Here is a 15,695-nt window from a genome sequence, read left to right on the forward strand (position 1 = left end):
GTGGGGCTGGGACAAACTGCTTCTTTTGCCCTGCCCTGCTAATGATGTGCACCATGCATAACATCCGCATGGCTGCCCATGCCACTGCTGCTCTCAGTGAAGCACTTTCTCTCTCTGCCCCCTCACCCAGACAGCGTCTGGGAGGAGCTGATGGAAGTTGCATGGAGCTCAGTGGCTGCTGGGACATGGTGTCACTGAACTACGCCCGCACTGCAGGCAGATCACTGGCCTGGAGGGCACCTCCGTGGGGATACTGGGCACCAGCCCAGCCTGTTGGCAACCTACATCACAGAGGGGTGTGAGGCCCCGTAGAGAGGCTCTTACCTGTCCCCACTCTTGGGCCTTGACCTACTGTAGTTCTATCCATATGGGAGGAAGCATCTGAGGGTTGGATCCTTAACCCTTTTTGTGCCGGCGCTGCTGAGCCAGTGAAGAGAAGCCCCAGGCAGGGGTCTGGGTGAGAGGGGATGTAGCTGTGCCTTGGGAGGCAGTGTCCAGGAGCTGTGACGTTATTCATAAAAATTAACCCTACCTCTTGCTTTTCCCCCCCTGGGCTGGCCTCCCACTGTGAGGTAGGACAGTGCTCTTATCCGCATTGTACAGATGGGAGGCTAAGGGACTTGCCCAAGGTCACACAGGAAGTCTATGGCAGAACAGGGAATTGAACCTAGTCTTCCACATCCTCACAGCTAGTGCTCTAACCACTGGACCATCAGTCCCCATAGCCTGATGTTTGTAAAATCACTTGGGAGACATGGAATGTATCCAGCAGTTGTTTCTTGAGGCCGTGCGGGGAATTCATTAGTCTGGTGCCTTTGTCTTTTTGCACAGAGACAATGTGAAAGGCAGTCTTTTTTCTAGGAAAAGCTTCCTCCATTGGGCCTTTTTCCCAGAGCAGGAAAACACTTCTTCTTTTTTTCTTTTCTCAGATCTTCTGGGAGCTCCCAATCTTTCATGAATTGCTAGTCGCACCCTGGCTGTTCCCAGAGCCTTTCCTGGCAATGAGATTTCATGCCTGTCTCACACAGACTGTGGGTGCAGGGATTTCCACCCCTCCTCTATACACCAGGTTGTGAAAGGCAAACCTCCAGTGCTACAGCCTGGCTTAATTGAAAACTTAATGAGCTGCTAAATTGGGATGTTTCTTAAACATTTTCTTAGCAACTGAATGTATTTTTTCTCACACACCCCACCTGAGGAGTCACAGACACGATCTCACGAATTAAAAACACGCCGAGTGCCTAATGTCTGCGTAACCTCTGTGCTATACATGCCTGAGCTAAGTTAGAAACCATCTCTGCTCTTCATTAGAGTCTGTGTATCTGGGATTGACACTAGCGGTAATAAGAAACAATAGCACTCGGAGTCTGTGCATACAGACACGCTTCTGCACGTATGGCCAGATGCTCCCAGCTGTGTCAGACACACACGCTCACCAAAGCCAGGCAGACACTCAGTCATGACCATCCATCCAATCCTTTTGATAGCTTCCATATCATGTGATGCAACTTGGTGTGTCTCCATGTGGCCATCAATATTAGTCAACTCTATCTGGGCCTCATCCAATGGAAAGAATCCCACTGAAGTCAATGGGATTTGGATCAGGCCCAGATATGCCCTATTTGTTACTCCTTTTCTCAATCTTCTTGATCTTCCTCCCTTGCAATTCCTCCTGGTACTTGTCCCTCTCTCCTTGTTCTTCCCCTTCCCTCCTCTCCTCCACAGCATGTTTACTCATGCCCTTTCTTTTCAGCAGCCTCCTCTCACTTTCTCTCTCTCTCCTTGCGTGAGGAACGTGCCCTTCCTCTGACCTACAAAGACTGCTGAGTTTCTTATATAGGCACGCGCACTCACAGTAACAATGAGCCATTATTAAAACATGCTCTTTCCATGCAAATTATAATGGCACAAATTTTTCTGGTGCATAATTAAGGTAATTAGTGGAAGCTTGCTTTAATTACACACTGTGTGCTTAGCCGATAAGGATGTCTGTCATCAGCCGCAGTCGGCAGGGCTGACTGGAGCTTTGCTTTCACCTCCTTCCTTGATGGGGATGTTTGATGCACACCACTCGCCGGCTCTGAGATGAACCCTTTGAAAATCCTCTCCAAGCTCAGTCTGAACTGACCTTCCCCTGAGCTGGTGAATGTGACTCGAACCGGATTCCTACAGGCGTTGCCCCATAAAAGGAGTGTTGTGTCTTTCAAAGTCTCCCTGTATAACCCTACCAGTAATACCCAAGGTGTTACTCACCTGATCCAGTCAGAGGACTGGACGGCCAGTTGGCACATGGTCAGACGGTGTCGGCTGGAGACCAGGCCCTGAAAGAGAATAGTAGCTAAGAGAGGATGCAGGGAGAATCAGTGAAGCTTTGTCCAATATCAAGTCTTCCCTCAAGCTTGGACCTGATTCAATTCTGAGGTTTCCCCACCAAAACCTAGTTCTAGCTCTCTTGAATGCATCACAGGGACACAGATCCACTAAAAGGAGTGTGAACCCAATAGCACCCTCGCAGATGGGCCATCACCACTGTTATTCATCTGTATAGAGCAGAGGTATCTATGTCTTGCCCAGATTCAGAGGGCAGAAACAAGCAGCCTACATGACATCATAAGAGTTTTGCTTCTCTCTGAATCCCGTCTGGCCTGGGGGCTAATGATAGGGACAGCATTTTCTCCAGACTTTTTGGTTAGGAGGAGACTTCTGCAGCTCAAATATAGAGATTTCCCCGTCTTTGGATTTCTTTCTCCAAAGGATGCTTTTAACAGCTCCTGTCCCAGTATTGCCAAGCCCAAGCATATGAAAATCATGAGCCAGGCCCCCAAACTTATGAGATTGGCTTTAAAAACATGAGATTAAAAAAACCATTATTTGCTTTCTGGTGTTTGTGCCTTTAGGGGTCACATTTTCCAGCTTTCCTCTGTAACCGCAAGGGCTAGAAACTTGGGGGGGGGGGGGGGGCGGAGTTAAATGAAAGCTGAGATTTTCGTGTAATCACAGGACTCCAGGAGCTGCAGCTTTAAGAAAAAAAATAGACTTAGGGTAAAATCACAAGAGCTGGTAACACTGCTGTCCCTACATCAGGTTCATCAGAACTATTAATGGGTACTATCTGACTCGCACAATCTATCCCAGCCCTCTGCTCAGCTTCCCCACAGCTTTCCCTCTGGCATCAGCTGAGCTGTAAGATTTCACTCTTTCTCAGACTCCGTTTTGGAACCAGCATACCTGGTTCCCCAGGGTGTTCATTGAACTAGAAACCCTCAGACCTAACTCTTCCTGTTGTTCACACACACTCCCAGCTTCCTGCAGATTACTTTGGCAATATCACACAGGAGAGAGCAAGAACTTGATCAACCAACCTGCTTCCCATAGGAGTCATGTACAGGTGAGACGATTCCACCAATTACTATGAACCTTCCAGTCTTGTGCAGATAATCCCGGGCTCTTTCTAATGAAGAAAACAAACAAAAAAAGGAGGAGGAAGGGGATCACGATGTAAATTCCACTCAGTAAAGCCAAAAGTTAACTAGCATTTTGAGTCAGATTTGAAAAACTGGTCTCAATTTTCACATGCAATTTGTGCAAATCCCTGAATTTTCTCCTGCACATAATTATGCAAGCAAAATTTACTGTGCAAAAGTGGTGGCGGGATTGAGGCCCCTTGGAAACTGTCCCTTTGCCTTTAGGATAAAGATGAAGCTATTAAATGCAAAGTCAGGGCTAAATTCTCTGCTGGTGTAATTGAGTGGCATGCCATTGAAGTCCAGCCATGCCCATTAACACCAGCACAGATGCTGGCTCTGAATATTTCAGTAATGTTAAGGATCTGATTAAAATACACAAAACCCAAGTGCATTTGTAATACAATGGCAAAGAACGTATTAATCTCCCTCTAGTGACTGGTACACTCCAGGATAACCATGTACTACTACCACCAGCTAATGAAAATAATCCCTTAGCTCAAGTAACAGAGGTGTGACCTGCAGTGCTAAACATCATGAGTTGATTTTAAATCCAGCTGATGACCCAGCCCTGTGTGTATGAGGGGAGGGGAGATTGTTGTATATTCAGAATGTAAGGCTACCAATGCCCTCTTTAGCTTAATTTGTCATGCCAGTGTGGCAGAGCTCAAATGGCATTGAGGAAGACCCCAGATAAAGGATGTAATTGGTTTTAATTGGATGCAGGTTAATAGTGAACATAGCCATTACCATCCGAAAAGTGTTTGGTGGCCTATGTGAAATAAGCTAGTGGGCTCTGCCCCATTCTTAGTGGACACAGGTGTCTACATCACAGAAACCACCATTACAGTTGGCAATCTCGGCAGAGAGCCCAGGGAAGGAATGGGGTCTGGTGACTGACTTCCTGTCTGACCCCTAGAAGTGGTCATTGGTGAGAGGATGAGGGGAAAGGTTGCTGTGCCATGGGCACTGCTGTAGGGCTTGGTCTGTGATTAAATCTAGCCCCTCAGTCTTCAAAGATGTCAGTCCAGCGCTGACTTCATTTAACAATCACAGTAATTAAAACAAGAATGCGTGCAATGGAGTGACCTGTCTTGCAACAACATTGTGGGTGGAGTGCAGCTAAATCTTTGGGGCAGATTGAAAATGGGCCCCATACATTTCTGTCATGACTGTTTGCATTTATTCTCTTTGGCACTGTCTGTGCGGGTGCATTAATGGGGCTGGTGAAACTGTTTTAAAACACAATTTAAAAACAGCTCCTGCTGACACAGCTTGTCTGGCTAGCAGAGGCAGTTTTACAAACTACGTTTTGCATGTATGTGAAAGACAGTGTGGTCTAGTGGGTAAGACACTGGCTGGGGGCTCAGCAGACCTAGTCTCTCTTTCTGGCTCTGCCACTGACTTGCTGTGTGACCCGGGGCAAATCACTTCACCTCTCTGTGCCTCAGTTTCCCCTCCCATCCTTTGTCTTGTCTATCTCACTGTAAGCTCTTTAGGGTAGAGACTGTCTCTTACTATGTGTCTGTACTCTGTCCAGCACAGTGGGGCCCTGGTATTATGGGGGCATCTAGGTACTGCTGTGATATAACTAACAATATGTGATACTCGGTCTAAATTACATCAGCAGAAATTATGTTTTAGAACAATTCTATTAGCACATCTGGAGTTACAGAGGAGACTCAGCCTTTGGGTTTTTGAAGAAGGATATTAAAACTATGCATAGGCTCCATTCAAGGTGTCATCACACTCCCTACACAGTAGCACATGAGTGACTAGGGCAGGCAGTATAGAGCACAGATAGTTTGCATAGTAGATAAACACTTGTGCATCATGTATGCCCCATCTACAGTACTGGAACACAGCATGCTGCCCTACTTCTACTTTGCCCTATGTACATTGCTAAGGGAGACGATCTTGTGGTCAAACCATTATTGCCAATTTGCATTTCCATTTTAGTGTGGTTTTGATCTAACTCTTCTGCAGTCCTTGCTGCAGCTCTGGAGGAATCTTCCCCACACCCATTAATTCCAAGAGCCAAAGTTTAACATCTGGATTTAAAAACAGACATATATCTGTAACAGAAATAGTCTGAAAATAAAACAGAAGGGAGAATAAAGACACCAGCTGGTCAGCACTGATGCTTGAAATATGGTTCTGCTCTGAGAAATGTCTATGCAGAAATTACATAGATCTTCCCCTTGTGCGTGTGCAGAATTATGGGTGCTCACTTTAGTGGCCAGTTAGGTCCCCGTCCTGCGTTTGGATCCATATAGATGAACCCCTGTGCCTGTACATGGCTCCAGGTGGGGTACATGTTCTCCCGCACAGACCCTGTCATAAATATAAAGGGAAGGGTAAACCCCTTTGAAATCCCTCCTGGCCAGGGGAAAGCTCCTCTCACCTGTAAAGGGTTAAGAAGCTAAAGGTAACCTCGCTGGCACCTGACCAAAATGACCAATGAGGAGACAAGATACTTTCAAAAGCTGGGAGGAGGGAGAGAAACAAAGGGTCTGTGGGTCTGTCTGTATGCTGGTTTCTGCAGGGGATAGACCAGGAATGGAGTCTTAGAACTTTTAGTAAGTAATCTAGCTAGGTAGGTGTTAGATTATGATTTCTTTAAATGGCTGAGAAAAGAACTGTGCTGAATAGAATAACTATTTCTGTCTGTGTATCTTTTTTGTAACTTAAGGTTTTGCCTAGAGGGGTTCTCTATGTTTTTGAATCTAATTACCCTGTAAGATATCTACCATCCTGATTTTACAGGGGGGATTTCTTTATTTCTATTTACTTCTATTTTTATTAAAAGTCTTCTTGTAAGAAAACTGAATGCTTTTTCATTGTTCTCAGATCCAAGGGTTTGGGTCTGTGGTCACCTATGCAAATTGGTGAGGCTTTTGATCCAACATTTCCCAGGAAAGGGGGGGTGCAAGTGTTAGGAGGATTGTTCATTGTTCTTAAGATCCAAGGGTCTGGGTCTGTAGTCACCCAGGCAAATTGGTGAGGCTTTTTACCAAACCTTGTCCAGGAAGTGGGGTGCAAGGTTTTGGGAAGTATTTTGGGGGGAAGGACGCGTCCAAACAGCTCTTCCCCAGTAACCAGTATTAGTTTGGTGGTGGTAGCGGCCAGTCCAAGGACAACGGGTGGAATATTTTGTACCTTGGGGAAGTTTTGACCTAAGCTGGTAAAGATAAGCTTAGGAGGTTTTTCATGCAGGTCCCCACATCTGTACCCTAGAGTTCAGAGTGGGGGAGGAACCTTGACAGACCCGATGGCAGGACTGGGGTTCACTTGCCCTGGAGCAGCAAACTCTGGTTTGGTGAGGGGCAAGTCACAGTTACAGTGGTGCAGCACGGCAGTACTAGGGCTTTGCATGGGAGCAGCTGCATTGGGGTAACCATAGCAGTGGCTCAGACCTGCAGTGTGGAGAAGCCCTTTGTTTGTATGATGGGTTTAGTCCTTAGCACTCCAGAGCCAACACACCTCTAGAGAACGGGCGGGACGAGTCTCTGTCTCATGCATCCGCATGGAATTGTTAACTAAGTGCCATGTTCTGCCCTCAGAGCCCATTGCTCGCCCTCAGATTGCCTATAATTACAATGGAACTTGCTGCATGTGTGTGCACTTGCCTGATATGTGAAAGCCTCAAATCCCTGCTCTGCCTACATCAGAGCAGACTTCGTCCCAGGCCAGCGCCCTGCCCACCAGGCCGTAAAGTGCCAGATACATGTCAGCCTCAGCAGCACAGTGCTGCAGGATGCTATGCTGTAAGAGTACCAGAGCTGCTGGCATATGTTGTGTAACGAGATCATCTTTGTGCGCAGTTGTCTGCCAGCCTCTCCAGAAACAAGGAAATTAACTTTTTTATCCCCCGAGTGGAGTTCGGTGTCCACTGTGCTGTGAACTGACAGAGCGAGAGAACTGAACATGAAGGGAAACTGAGCTAAGAGAACTTCAAAGGGACTGAGCTGGACCAACACAGTCAAGAAATTCAGTGCAGAGACTGTTTAGCCCTCATGGGTTAGAGGGGCTTTTAGCATAGCTGATGCTGGCCCTTTCCCATTACATGCGGACAGTGGAAGAAGGGGGGGGGGGTCTACAATGGAACAGGGGAGACTGTTGGAAAATGTCAGGACCATACACTATTCATAGCCCATCCCCAGGAGGAAAGGACGGTCCAGGGGTTAGGGTGATAGCCTAGGACTTGGTAAACCTGCAGTTAAGTTCCTGCTCTGCCACAGACTTCCTGTGTGACCTTGGGTGAGTCAATTAGTCCATCCGTGCCTCAGAGCCCCACCTGTAAGCCATGGATCGTAGCACTTCCCAGTTGTTGTGACAAGACTGCAGGTCGGTCTATGCTGCAGCTGGGGCAGGAGCACGCATGCTAGTGTAACTCTAGCTAAACAGAGCAGCGCAGATGCGCCAGCCAAGCCTGCAGCATGGGAGAGCAATGCCGGTATGGACACAGGGTTCCGGGTGGGCTTGTACCATTGACACCGGGGTCTGCGCTCCCACATCTTCACTGCTATTTTTAGCCAATCCAGCTAGATCAAAGCTAGCATGTGTGAGGCTGCCTGGGCTCCAATCGCACCTCTGAGTGCAATGCAGACGTACCGCCTATGAGGTGCTGAAATATTAATGGGGGGCAATGTAAGTTCCTAAGTGCGCAAAACCTCAGTGCCCTGGGTAGACCAGGCCTAAGAGAGAGAGAGAAATTAAGGGTGGAGTGTTAGTAATAGTCTCTTTGTCATTCTGAGTGTTGTCTGGTTGTTAATCAGATCCCTCTCATTGTCAGGGTATTACAGTGTATTTAGCAATTTCGAACCATTTGCTTTCAAGATGCCCCTGCCTGGACATTGCAACCGCTTGTGAAAATCTGTTACATAGCACCATGTCCTGTGTTCTTTCTCTGCAGTACTAGGAAAACTGGCCTTGTGGTTAACAGTAGAAGTGGGAGTCAGATCTGGTTCTGTTCCCAGCTCTGCCATGGACTTGTTGTGGGACTGTGGGTAAGTCACTTAATCATTCTGTGCCTTGATTTCCCTGTCGGGGGGTGGGGGGGTAATAATACTTACAACCTCAAAGGGCTGCTGTGAGGCTCAGTTCATTAACTTGTCAGCCTGCAGAGGTTTCACTTTATTCTTCTACAGCATTTTCTAAGACCTGAATAGCCCCGTGCCTGAGTTTGCGCACAAGATGAGATTTCTTTATTCCTGTACAATGGTTTTGGGGGGAGAGTGTGTGTGTGTGTGTGTGCACGCGTGAGTACAAACGAGTTCAGTGTGAAAATACTGCAAGCATCACTCCCTTCAATTCCCTGCATGTGACTCCTTTTGGGAACCAAAGCTGCAGTCTCAGACAGGTTGAGTTGCATGTTTTCTGTAAGCGTGTGGTCCCTGCTCTCATTCAGCAGACCAGAGAGGCCAAATCAAACCCAGGAGCCCGCACATTAGGCTGGTTAATTCTCCAGGATGAAAACAAACCATTTTCTTGAGTTCCTTCACTTTCCATTTGTCTGCTGTCTCCGGCTGCTGCTGCTTAAACAAAACTCTCTCTCTCTCTCTCTCTCTGTTCATGGTGTTGTTGATCTGGTTTCAGAGGAACAGCCGTGTTAGTCTGTATTCGCAAAAAGAAAAGGAGTACTTGTGGCACCTTAGAGACTAACCAATTTATTTGAGCATGAGCTTTCGTGAGCTACAGCTAACATCTGATGAAGTGAGCTGTAGCTCACGAAAGCTCATGCTCAAATAAATTGGTTAGTCTCTAAGGTGCCACAAGTACTCCTTTTCTTGATCTGGTTTGACGTTCATTGTATCTGGCTTAGGAGTTCCTAGCAACTGGGGAATGGGTTTGTGGCTCTCAATTTCCCAAATGTCGCTTCTGACTACTTTTTGAAGGAGGGGAAGCACCAGAGACTTCCATCACTGCCAAGGCACTGGGACACTTTATTATTATTGTTAGAGAATTTGCTTCCAGCTCGCTCATTCCTGCCTGTCTCTGGAGACCTGCATCCTCTCCACTTGAAAAGTTCCTCGGGTGCCATCCCTGCAGGGACTTCACCCACTGCAGCAGAAAGATTTACCAACATATGGATGCTAACGGGAAGAAGAAGAAAAAAACGAAGGCACGCAGAGAGGAGAAAAAACGGTGGAGCAGTTTTCCATCCAAGGTGCATTAGGTTTTTGAGGATGATCATTTTAAAACTCAACAGCATCTAACAAAGTTTGCAAGGAGTTGAGATAACGTATTGGAAGATCTGCTGGGCTTGATATTGTGGCGTAGAGCATTGGAAGTTAAGGAGGCATCAGTGCTTTTTTTAAAACCTTCAATTCCCAATGATTGATTACATCCGTTAAAATGCGCTTTCACCTGAAATTCTGCATTGGAGGCTTCTGCCCAGGAGCTCATGTTTTGAAACAAAATTTCTGTGAATCACTTGAGTTGTGTGTGTATTTTAATGACAGAGGGACCAGGAGCTAAGTAGTTTAAGTTTTCTGAGCTCCTTGAATTGCTAAACTGATCAAGTGATGCATTGTTAAACCCATCCTTTGCTCTCAAGAGCCTGGATCATGTATCGCTTCCAGATCAGTCCTGTGGAATAGCCATAGTGGATGAGATTGCTTTGGAGTTGCTCTGACTTTTGAATAATAATTTATCTGCACCAGCGCCCTCTTGTAGAGAGTCCCACAGAGGTTCATGCTTTCAGCTTTGTCATGCAGTGTGTATATGAATGCACTCAGAGAACCGATCTAGCAGCATGGCCCAAGGTGTCATCAGCAAAGTGGGGATACTTGAGACTGTGTCATAGTCTCTCCTGACCAAGGCTTCGTCTCTGCGCTGCCTGCCTGGCTGGGGATGTGAGACGGCTGGATGAGGCTCGGCTCCAGATGGCAATACGGGATTGCTTGTTGGAAGGAGGAAGAAGCTGAAGTGTTGCTCGTGTGGTGGTTACTCCCATGTCAGTACAGAGAGTTCCCAGTTGATGTTATATTGTTGCTTGTGAGCTGAATGTGGAAGCCAGTGTCTTGGTAATAGTCGAAAGTGGCTGCTTGCATCCTCAAAATATTCTGCAGTTGTGACCTCCTCTCCCCAAGTCGTGGCCCCAGTCACAGTGAGAGGTGTCTGATAAGCACTGAGGGGATGTGCGACAGTCACCTTAGAGCGCAGTGGTACACTAAGCATGCAAGGCACACCCAACCAGATGGGCGTTGTCCAGCTAGCAGCCTGCGGGCTGGACGATTCCATCTGGCCCCCATGGAGAACACAAAATGGCATCCTCTGCATGGTATAACCGTGCAGGCCCCAGATGTGTAAGGTCATGCCACATGGAGGACACCACTTAGGAGAAAAAAATGGTGTCCTCCACACTGCACGACTTCGCAGGCCCTGCCTATGTGAGGCCACACCGCATGGAGGATGCCATTCTGGATTGCCTAAGAATCCCTTGTTCATAGGAAGACAGGAATAGCCCTGCCAGATCAGACTTGTGGCCCATCCAGACCTGTATCCTGTCTCTGTGAAAGGGGCGAGTACAGCTGCTTCTGAGGGAAGTGCAAGAAACCCCCAACTAGGCAATTATGGAATAATGGCAGGGGACCTTTCTTCCTAACCTTTCCTCCTAACCTAACCTGATGGCTAATACCCTGGCACAGGAGGGGGGCAGGGGTTCAGGATGATTTTTTTAATCCCATCTAAGGTCACGGTGGATGCGGCTATTACACAGATGTGTCTAAAACTTTCTTTTTTTAGGGCCTTAAACTGGAGGGAAGAAAAACCCTGCATTCCTCTCCAGCCCCTCGAGGAACCTGCCCTGCTCCTGCCATTCGAATAGGAGTAATAACCCTGGGACCTTCCCATTGGTGGTGACATCCCCATTGGGTGCCAACAAGAGTGTTCGCTACAAATAGGATTCTCCATTAAAATCAGAGGACCATATTAATCTTTGGTGGTGTATCTCCCTTGACTGCAATGGAGATACACCAGAGATGCATTAGGCCCAGCTTCTCGTGCTTTGGTGGTAACGGTTTGTCCACAGACCTGCAATATGCCATGTGCTCTGGTCACTGTTGCTTTGTGCATGGCGGGGCTGATGGGACCTGGCAGGCTAGCGAGTGTGTGGGGAGCAGCGCTGTTACCCAGGGGCTCCAGTGGAGTTGGTTTTGCTGCTTGTTTGGGTCATGATGCTTTGCAATAGAAACAACAGTTCCTTTCATGGAGACTGGGCGCTGCTCGCCAGGCCTAGGTGCTCTGAGGAAAATCCCCTTCCCCTTCCTCGTGGGCAGGCACACGTCCCATCCAGTTGGTTCTGGCGGCTGCGCTCTCCGCTCCCCGGCTCAATGTGGTTCTTTCTCTCCTGGTTTCCCTGGGTCAAAATCACCTTTGGCTTCTCCATCTCACTCCCCCGGCGACAAGGCTGGTGCGGGGGAGTGGGGAACGGCGGGGCCTCTCCCTGCTAGTAGGGCAGGGTAACTGGTGAGCTGAGAAGGTGGGGGAGAAGTCAGGCTAGGGAGTCAGGAGAAGGGGGAGAGGCAGAGAACGCCAAGGGGAATAATAAAGTGAGTATCTATTGGCTTCAGCACAATAGCCGTGCTGGAGAAAACAGTTCCCTGAACTGTACATATCACCTGAAGCCAATTTTCCCCTTCCTTGGGGCAGTATTGTACTGCTGTTGCTCCTGGCCCATAGATCCTCAGCTGGTGTAAACTGGCTTAGCTCCATTGACTTCAATGGAATGGATTTGCTCCAGCAGTAGATCTGTGGAACGGAAGCTCTATTGATTGCTGTTCATTCCCTTTAGAGTATGTGGTCTAGTGGACAGGGCACTGGACTGCAACTTAGGAGACCTGAGTTCTGTTCCTGACTCTGCTCCTGAGCTGCTGTCACCTTGGGCAAGTCACTTCATCGCTTGGTGCCTCTGTTTCCCCTCCCACCTGCCTGCCTGATCTCTTTAGACTGTGGCTTTTTGGGGCAGGGCCTGTGCCTCAGTGCTACTGCAGTAGAAATATAAAATAACGTGACACATTCCCAGCAAGAGCGACTCGCGCACACAAATGGCTTTCAATTCCATTGCCCACCAAGGCCTTGCTTACATAACAAAAGGGCTGCCAAGGAGCCCTTCCAGAGCTCTGAAACATTGCTCTATCTTTAATTTAATTCAGACTGGTTGTCTGCCCCCACTCCCCACCCCCAAAAGCTGCTCAGGTTCAGGCAGGGTTGTCAGCCTTCGATCTTAATTTCTTGGCTTTGTCTCATCATCTTATGTCAAAATCTTTATGTGCTTGGGACTTTGTCTTTAATATTGTGTGGCGCTGACTGTCCCGTGAATGTAACCAGGACTAGCTATGCAGGACGGGTGCATGATGAACATCTGCAATGCACTTACCCTCCGACCTCTCTTTGGCTACACAGCCTCATTTCCACATGCAGTGTGCACGGTTCCACCAAATCTGACAGTAACTGTGAGGGGTCGCTTACAGGGAGCAGCGAGAGCGGACGGTACATATTTGTCACCGCTAGATCATGACGGTGTAGCGAAACAGGCCTCTGGCCTGCATGAGGGACAGAGCGACCCCCTGCTTGTGCAAAGGACAACAGCTTTTTGGCTTGTGTTCGTAAAGACTGGCCCCGATCCTGACTAGTCCAAAGTATTTTACTTGGGGGGAAAAAGATCATGTGCATAAAGTCCAAGCTGATTTACACCCCTCTCTTTCCAAGGGAGGTGTGTGGGCTTGGGTGGGGTGTAGAATTTGGCCCTCAGGCTTTTAAAAACCCTGCGATCCCTCCCCGTGCTTTTTAGAAGTTGCACAACTGTCAGGGATGGTCCAGGGTTGCTTGGCCCTGCCTCAGTGCCAGGGGCTGGACTTGCAGACTTCTCACAGTCCCTTGCAGCTCTGCATTTCTACAATTCTGTTACAGAGATCGGTTTAGCAGTAGCCACGCCAGCTTTCTGCGGCAGGTCAGGTATTCAGACTCCCCCACAGTAGGCTCCTCATGCCAAGCTCTCACTCTCTCCGGGCAAGATGGGCATTCCTCTGACGTTGTGCGAGAAGGGTCAGCCCTCTGTGCAGGCATTTTTGTAGGGATTCACACTCACACTCTCTGAGTGCAGTAGAAGTCCTGGCCCCTTGCACTCGTCCGGTCTCTGGGCATGCGGTGGGATTCACCACCATCGTTCGAGTGCCAGTCGAGACAAGCAGACAAGCAGGATTCACACACCCAGGCTTCCAAATGCAGCAGGTCCAGTCAAGCGCTTTGAGATTCTTTTTTCTAAAGAGGGACATTTGGAAGCTGTGTCTGATATGGCTGTATTAGCAAAGCAGTTCACTCTGTCCCTGTTCACTCCAGCCCTCAGACAATCGCCAGGTCACAGCCCTTGTGCTCTGGGACAAAGCCCTGGCAGTTCAGAGGACACATTAATCTCTACAGCCTGTCATCTGACTGGAGAGGAGGGGCAGAGCCCCCCAGGACAAGAGAATTAAAACATCTCCTGTACTTTGAAACGCAGCTGAGCCAGGCCCATCTCTGGCAGACAGAGAGCATCCTTTCCGGGGGAGGAAATCCTGCATGGGAGGAATTTATAGAGCAGAAAGGGGGCTGCCAGGGTCAGACTGAACCATCGGGGGCAAGGAGAGTGATGGCACAGGAGCGTGACCAGAACAACTGCTGCTAAGAGATAAAATCCCAGCCTCCAGGAAGGCAGCCAGCTACTTTCTCTGCTGGCGGGGATGGGTTATTAATGAGATCAGATCATTTCTTCTCTTCATCCACTGTAGTTCCCCCTCCCCAGGACTGGGTACTTGCGCTGTGTAACATACCACAGGCAGGCTCCGGACAGGCTCCCAGACCTCGCACAAATACTCCCCACTCATTGGATTGCTTCCACTTGGTTCTAACTGGCTCTTTTTAAGCAGTGAGATAGGGCCAAGAAAGGGAGATGTAGCGAGGGGTTTTCTTTCCTTCTGTTGCCCCAAATGACCTGAACTTTTTTTTCCCCCTCAGCATTAAATGAGCTGCCTCGGGGCAGAGAAATGGGGCCAAATCCTCAGCTGGTGTAAATTAGGGTGTCCCTCTTGGAGGATCTGGCTCATGGCCTCCTTTGCATTATTGTCCCTGGCACCAGTGCAGAGCAGCAGTTCTGTTCTCCAGGCACAGATGGGAGCGCCCCTATCCATGTGAGACAGAGAGGAGAAATGCCTGCAGTTCTTGCTGGAGAACAGGACTTAATGAGCAAATTGCCTCCCCTCCCTCTTTATTTCCTTTCCCTCAGCTTCCCCGGCCCAGCAGTTAACACTGGGGAGGGGAATCAGAAGGGGGCTGCTTTCAACATCAAGCCAGCGCCTGCCTGCGGGAGTAGCCCAGCTGCTGCGTTGCAGGTCACTTAGGAGTCAAACCAATTCCAGGGTTGCTCTAGGGACTGATGATGTGGAACAAGGGCTCTGCCTCGTGAATCTATGTCAGCGGCCCATGTTAGCACTGCCACGGTTACAGGACTGTCAGTGCGTCCGTTATAAAGCGTCTTTTTCAGGGGGCGAGAGCTCACACACCAAGACCCCCTTTGTCCTCAAAGGCTCAGCCTCCAAGCGGAGGTCTGTTTTGTTGGAAAGAAAAGGTCATGAAATCAGTTGGTTCTTTTCTCTTGAACCAGGCCCAGAAGGAGAGAGAAGTGGAGGTTGGTGGCTGTGCCCTTGTCAGTGTGCAGGTAGAGCACAGGGGTCACCTTTTGGAAAAGTGTCTAATTGACTTAGGAGCCGAAAGCCAAGACTTTCAGAAGTCACTGATGAGTTTGGTGCCTGGATTTCTGCTTGCCCTGCCTGAAAGCACTGAACCTCTGCCCTCTGAAAATCAGACCCCTTACAAGCGTTTCCTCTTGGGCACCCCAAAATGGAGGCATTCAAGGGCACTACTCGCTTTAAAATGGGGCTTAGGCTCCAAAATCTCTTTGGCGCTTTTGCAAATGTGACCCTTTGTCTAAGGTTGTGCTTTTCAAAGAAATCTATTCGGTGCTCCAATCCCAATGAATTTTAATGCAACTCCCTGAGGGGCCTTTGAAAATCCCAACCTAAACCTTTATTAGGACGCAAGAGAAATATAACTTTGCAGGACTCATTGTCCTTTCTTTGGAGTCTGTTTAAAAATTAAAACCATGTTCTGACAGTGCCGGGTATTATTGCTAAACTCTGTTGTGATAGCCCCCTCCGGATTATAAACCTCACTTTTGAATAACGTAATAAC

General features: G+C 48.5%; 1 protein-coding gene across 1 annotated transcript in view; it reads right to left on the minus strand.

Annotated features, from left to right (window-relative positions):
* NMNAT2 (nicotinamide nucleotide adenylyltransferase 2) overlaps positions 1-15,695 on the minus strand; it is a 77,766-nt gene that overhangs the window by 22,295 nt on the left and 39,776 nt on the right. Inside the window, exons 2-3 of the mRNA XM_048861307.2 lie at positions 3,363-3,451; positions 2,254-2,321 (exon numbers count right to left, since the gene is read on the minus strand). Coding sequence (XP_048717264.1) covers positions 2,254-2,321; positions 3,363-3,451 — 157 coding nt within the window. The remainder of the gene's footprint in view (positions 1-2,253; positions 2,322-3,362; positions 3,452-15,695) is intronic.

Source organism: Caretta caretta, chromosome 8, assembly GCF_965140235.1.
Source record: "Caretta caretta isolate rCarCar2 chromosome 8, rCarCar1.hap1, whole genome shotgun sequence".
Lineage (NCBI taxonomy): Eukaryota > Metazoa > Chordata > Testudines > Cheloniidae > Caretta > Caretta caretta.